At 45.5% G+C, this 6,000-nt stretch overlaps 1 protein-coding gene across 1 annotated transcript; it reads left to right on the top strand.

Annotated features, from left to right (window-relative positions):
- The first annotated feature begins 379 nt into the window (after positions 1-379).
- Positions 380-4,592, top strand: LOC125529619 (F-box protein At5g07610-like). Its single transcript, XM_048694033.1, has 2 exons — positions 380-1,503; positions 2,189-4,592. The coding sequence occupies exon 1, from the start codon at positions 399-401 to the stop codon at positions 1,488-1,490; it is 1,092 nt and encodes a 363-aa protein (XP_048549990.1). The 5' UTR covers positions 380-398; the 3' UTR covers positions 1,491-1,503; positions 2,189-4,592.
- Positions 4,593-6,000: the final 1,408 nt, after the last annotated feature.

Below are 6,000 nucleotides of genomic sequence, written 5' to 3'. Positions count from 1 at the left end.
GCGGGGAGAGGCGCCCCCCGCCGTGCCTGACCGATCTGCCACGGCGGAAGGTCACCGCCGACGCTTCCTCCTCGTATCAGGTACGCAGAGTGAAGCAGACATAATCCACCATCCCTACCTTCCTTCATCTTCTTCCTGCATCTCTTGACCATTTCTCCATTGAATCCGCGTGCCTCAGGTGTCGTTCTTCTGCTCGAGATGCGGACGGTGGCTAGCCTGACCGACGACCTCCTCGTCGAAATCCTCTCCCGTCTCCCCGTCAAGTCGCTCCGCCGCTGCATGTGCGTCTCCAGGACCTGGCGGGGCATCATCTCGCACCCGCACAACCAAAGGCAGCTGCCGCAGACCCTCGAGGGGCATTGAATCCGCGTGCCTCAGGTGTCGTTCTTCTGCTCGAGATGCGGACGGTGGCTAGCCTGACCGACGACCTCCTCGTCGAAATCCTCTCCCGTCTCCCCGTCAAGTCGCTCCGCCGCTGCATGTGCGTCTCCAGGACCTGGCGGGGCATCATCTCGCACCCGCACAACCAAAGGCAGCTGCCGCAGACCCTCGAGGGTTTCTTCTACATGCCCCGCAGCGAGCCGGCGCCAGCTCCCAGTTTCACCAACGTCACCGGGACAGGCCGCCCTCTGGTCTCTCCTCTCTTTGATTTCCTGCCGCAGCACCAGAGCATCTTCCTGCTGTCCTGCTGCAACGGCCTCCTCCTCTGCCGCTGCTGGGAAGGCCAGGACGACTTCCATTACGTCGTGTGCAATCCAGCCACGGAGGAGTGGGTCCGGTTGCCCGACTCGATCAATGCCGGCACCGAGTGCATGGCACGTCTGGGTTTTGACCCAGCCGTGTCGGATCACTTCCATGTGTTTGAGTTCTCCGAGGATCACGACATCAGCCAGCCCGGAATGGAGGTGTATTCCTCTGAAACAGGGGAATGGGTTCACAAGGAGAACGGATGGATTGATACAGAAGATGATGAAGCATTTGTTTCCCTTGTTGGTCATCACTCGGGAGATGTGTTTCTTAACGGCTGTCTGCATTTTCTCACCATGGATGATGATATAGCCGTGGTGGACACCGAGGGGAAAACATGGAGGAAGATACCTATCCCTGAACTTTGCACTGTTGGTCTCATTCAGAAATCTCAGGGTTCTTTGCATTTTGTCAGTTTTCTGGAAACTGATGAACGTATGGTTGAACTGGTGGTTTATGTTCTTGAGAACTACCTCAGTCAAGAATGGATATTGAAGCATAGCACCGACGCTTCATATATATTTGGGGAGAGAGAGATTGATCTTATACAGGGTTTTCAGTGGGCTGCAATGCATCCAGACTGTAACATCATCTTCTTAACTGTGGGGTGGGATAATACATTGGTCTCTTATGATATGGATCATCACAAAATTCAAGAGATCTGTGATCTTGGAGGAGACGACAATCTGCGATATCTGCCATATGTGCCATTGTACTCTGAGTTACAAACTCTGCACGCATGACATAAAAATTGAGGTTGGTGCCTTCATAACGAGCGGATCTTCAGTAGTAGACAAACCTTCTTGCTATGGAGTAGCTTGCTTGGCATGTTAGCTTAATCTAGTTCCTATTTTCTCTTTGTAGTAGTGCCTATTAGATATGTGCTAGCTTGTGGAGCATATGTCGGTGTCCAAATTATGCTTGTGATTATATACTCTCGAAGGAGAAATTAGAAATGAGAGTGCCCCTTTTTATTTTTAAGGATAATAATTTAGAAGTAAACAATATCAGGTCCATTATTACTGAACATGGAATTTGGATGCGAAAACATCAACTTGGTTATTCAGTCTTAGGAGTTGTACTACAAATCAACTTGCTGTCCTTGTCTTCAGTACTCTTTACTCTTTAGAAGGATGCAAATATGGGTAATTGGGTAGTTAACTTCAATGATGGCAGCGTTTCTTGTCTTGTCAAGTAAGTAGTATATGCTAGTGTGTTAGCTTACTAGCTGTCCTAATGAGCTCGTTTTGTGGTATCAATTCATCTTTAAGCTGCCCTAATGTATTGCAATTTCATTGAAATGGGATGTTTTTTTCCTACAATTGTTTTACCTCTGTTCTACACATCACATGTAAAAGTCAGACTTTTCTTTCTTCTTCTTTCTTTCTTTCTTTTGACACATTGTGGTTATTGAGTCATCAAATGTTCATGTGAGAGAAAGGAGGCGGGAGGTGAGGAGCAATGGTGGTGGCCTTGATGTGGCTATCGGAGAGCATGGAGATGTCATGTGCCCAAGGTGACCAGGGAGGGGCATATGAAGGAATCATATAACAAGGCTTCCGTGAATAGCCACGTCGGTGAAGATCGCCTGTCATGACCTGGCTAGTTTAAGCTGAACTTTGTGCTAGAAATTCAGAGTTTTTTCAGAGCAATTCTACTTGAAAGAGAAATGAAATGGTGAAAAGTAAACTGAAAAAGAAAGTGTCGTTGTCGGATGTTGAACAACGACGCATGTCAGTCTGGGAGACGTCTGATCCATGATCAACGGCTGAGTCAGCCTGATGGATCGAACTTAGTAAACTCCACTTGAATATACTTAGGGCCTCTTCGATTCATAGGATTCTAAAATGCGGGAATAGGAAAAACATAGGATTGAAATGTCATACTCATTTCAATCCTATAGAATTTTGGGTTGTTTGATTGCAATCATATAAAAAACAAAGGATTCTTTCAAAGAGGTTTGAGTGGATACTAGAAATCCTATGTGAAGTAGTACAAAGAAATCCTTCGGGAAAATTCATGTAGGAATTCAACCATATGTATCAAACAACCAACATAGGGAAAATTCCTTAGGATTCTAATCCTCTAAATTTCCTATAAGAATCTTTTGAATCAAAGGAGCCTTTAAAGAAAAACAACTAACTTTGTGTAAAGGTACTAGTTCTTCAGTTAAAAAAACAAGGTACCAGTGCGACCAGGCTACATAGCGTATTTTATGGCCTTTTTCTCAAAAAAAAAATGAACATGTTTGTTGGTGTAGTTTGCTTGTTTTGAAATATGGAATTTTGTATGTTGTATTAGTTGATAGTTTATAATTTGCGCTAATACGGAAAGATGCTTAGTGTGAATGGAATGCTCGTTAACTCTGCAATAGAAGAGGGGGAGGAGAGTACAGCAAGTGGTTGCAGGGTAAGCGTTTAACGGCAACAATGGCAGGTTAGACACATGGTTCACCGACCTCTCGACTAAACAAAAGAGCAGCGTGTTTGGAATCGAGGCAATTTGGGACTAAATTAAAGTAGCTTCTGAGCTTAAGAACAGAGTACACTGCACAGCTTTTTTTCAGGTTCAGGCATCAAAGAAATGCAAGAGGGGTTTCTGAACAGTGGTTGCAGCAACAAAAATAAATTCTTGGCAAGGAAGGCGATCGAAGATCGTAGCATGGATGGCATGTAGCCATTTCCAGGAGCAGCATTGAACCAAATAATTTCTTAGAAGATTGTTTGGGCATGATATCCTAACCTCTACTTGCAGACTTCAATGAACAGAGCAGCATGTTTGGTTGGTAAGTTTTCAATTGTCAGCCTGCTTGGTCGTCCAATAATACAGTCTGTGTGATCAATGCCGAAGATTGTTGTCGCGTATTGGTGCCTGATGAGATCTTCGGGATCTCTCTTTTGCCCGAAAAATCAAGACCCAGAGACAGATCATTTGCAGCAACAATGCTTGCAGGTAGGCAACTTCCCTGAAGCTTCTCAGTTTTGTGGTCCAGTGCTCCTGGGTATAGGGAACACTTATGTGGCATGAGGATTTTATTATAGCTGGATATATCTTAGGCAAACTGACTTACCAAGGTCTGCCAGAAAGCATTAGTTCCAGGAGCAAGGATCATTATTTTGTGTGCAATCGCTATGTATCATTAACAAGAATGCAAGTGCAGTTTGCAAAACTGATTGGTTAAATTTCTAGGTACGAGGATAGTTTCCAAAATATTGCACGAAAAATAATGCAAGTACAAAATTACCCCCAAAACACTCGTGACAATGCTGCCAATTTTCTGAGTAAAGATTACTGATGTAATTCAGGAGTCACAATTGGTACTACATGTAGACTTTTATTTGGTTGTGCGCACATAGCCATTTGAAATTTTAACAGAGACACATACACACCTCTAGGTCTCACCGGGATATTTCAGTGTGCAAATTTAAAAAATGCACACCCTTGAGATGGCCTTGTGTGCGAAACCACTCAGATAACTGATCAAATCGAATGAAGCAAGAGCAAGATGCCCCAAATTAAGCAATTAGATTGGTAGTCAGAGACTCATATTCACGCTTCATCGGCATATGTAGATAAAACGAAATGCCAGGGGCAACCTTCTTTTCTTGAGATCATTCACTTGTTGTGATAGAGCAAATACACAAGTAGTAATATTCCAACACCTGGCACGTCAGCACATGTACAACCTTGCCATTGCAGGACTTAGGAGCACCATACCACACAGAAACTTCCATCTGAACCAACCGTCAGCAACATCTATCTGAACCTCTGAACTACCCTATGTCATGTACTAGTATGTACTTGCACATCAAAGAATTTGTCAAGCCTAAGCTATAAAGAAGAGGAATGGGATCAAGAGCAGAGGAGCATGACGACGCATCGGCGGATGATGTAGAGCCTGGCCTTGTGCTCCCTCAGCATCCTGCTCAGCCCTCCTGACCCTGATCCTGATCCTCCCCGGTGCTTGCTGCCATGGCTCTTCACCTTGTGCTCCATCTCGAGCTTGCTTGCTCGATCGCTGCTGAAGAGGAGGAGGAGGCTGGTTGAGCTAGGTGAGCAGGAAGGCTCTCTGTTCTTGCACTGCTAGTACTGGATGTAATGGATGGATCTGTGATCTGTGGCCAAGTCAAGCGAGTGTCAAGCGCTTATATAGCAGGGAAATGGCCGAACGGGAGAGAGAGACCACACTCCCACATCATCTCTCCACTTGCAAGTATAAAAAACCTGATGAGACATTGGGCAGGGAGATGGGGATGCCCCTTGTAGGAATCGAGGAGCCGCCTCTACCTCCACGGGCACATGCTGCAGCGGCAGCCTCGCCCAAGTTGCAGCGGATTCCGATGACGCTCCAGGGGGCAAATCGCCTTGTGGACAGCCAAAAAGGGTCGCTCTTGACACCTAATCCATCGGTTGCACCCACGATTAGGGGTGCCTAATTCCCCATTTCCGTTAGCTTCTTTCTCGTTTGGGAGTGGATCATGGGAGTGGGTGGCCAGGCTAGGCGCCTTTCGTTGAGGAACTGTCCGGTCGGAGTATATGATATGCTCATGTCGTCCTCAAATTGGAGGATCGTTTTATAATGCATGATGACAATGCTCTGACTAGCTTCCACTGGAGTAGCAGTAGTCGGGGACCGGCAAGCAGATAACCACAACAAAGAAGTTTTTTTTTTTGGAAACCTTGGTAGTGAAAATTTATAGCATTGAAATTGTTGAAAATGAAATTTAAATATATGAGAATAATATTAAACCACATTCTCACCATATGACGGTACAAAACCTGGAGATAAATGGAGGGTGGATGAATGTTAGGGCATCTCTAGTAGATCCCTCAAAAGTTATATTAGAGGGAGAAATTTTAGTTTTGAGGGATTAAGTGCTATCTAGCAGATCCCTCGAACCATCACTTTCTCTAAATTTTGACTTTCTATCCCCTAAAAGTTTCCTCAATTGCCTATTTTTAGTCTAGAGAAGCCACTTCTCAGGATAGTAGGGAGATGAACAGTAGCCCCGCCTCCCCTCTTCCCCCACCGTCTCTCGCCACCACGACCGCCACTAGGCAACGACGGAAGACACAAACCTCTTAAAGTATGAAGTATCTAAGGCCCCTCACCTCACATTGCAAATATGTTAATAGCAAAACCGACCATCGAGGCCCACGCAAAATTGCCAAGCAGGCACCGCGACACATCACTTCTCTCTCCCGTGAGACCGTGACCCGAACCACTACTTTCTATCTTATGAACCAACACAC

The sequence above is a fragment of the Triticum urartu genome, unplaced genomic scaffold, assembly GCF_003073215.2.
Source record: "Triticum urartu cultivar G1812 unplaced genomic scaffold, Tu2.1 TuUngrouped_contig_5728, whole genome shotgun sequence".
In the NCBI taxonomy this organism is placed as follows: Eukaryota; Viridiplantae; Streptophyta; class Magnoliopsida; order Poales; family Poaceae; genus Triticum; species Triticum urartu.
This window is presented reverse-complemented; position numbering and strand designations above follow the sequence as displayed.

Coding starts and splice junctions, on each gene's coding strand:
- LOC125529619 (XM_048694033.1), top strand. CDS start 399: ATGCGGACGGTGGCTAGCCTGACCGACGACCTCCTCGTCGAAATCCTC.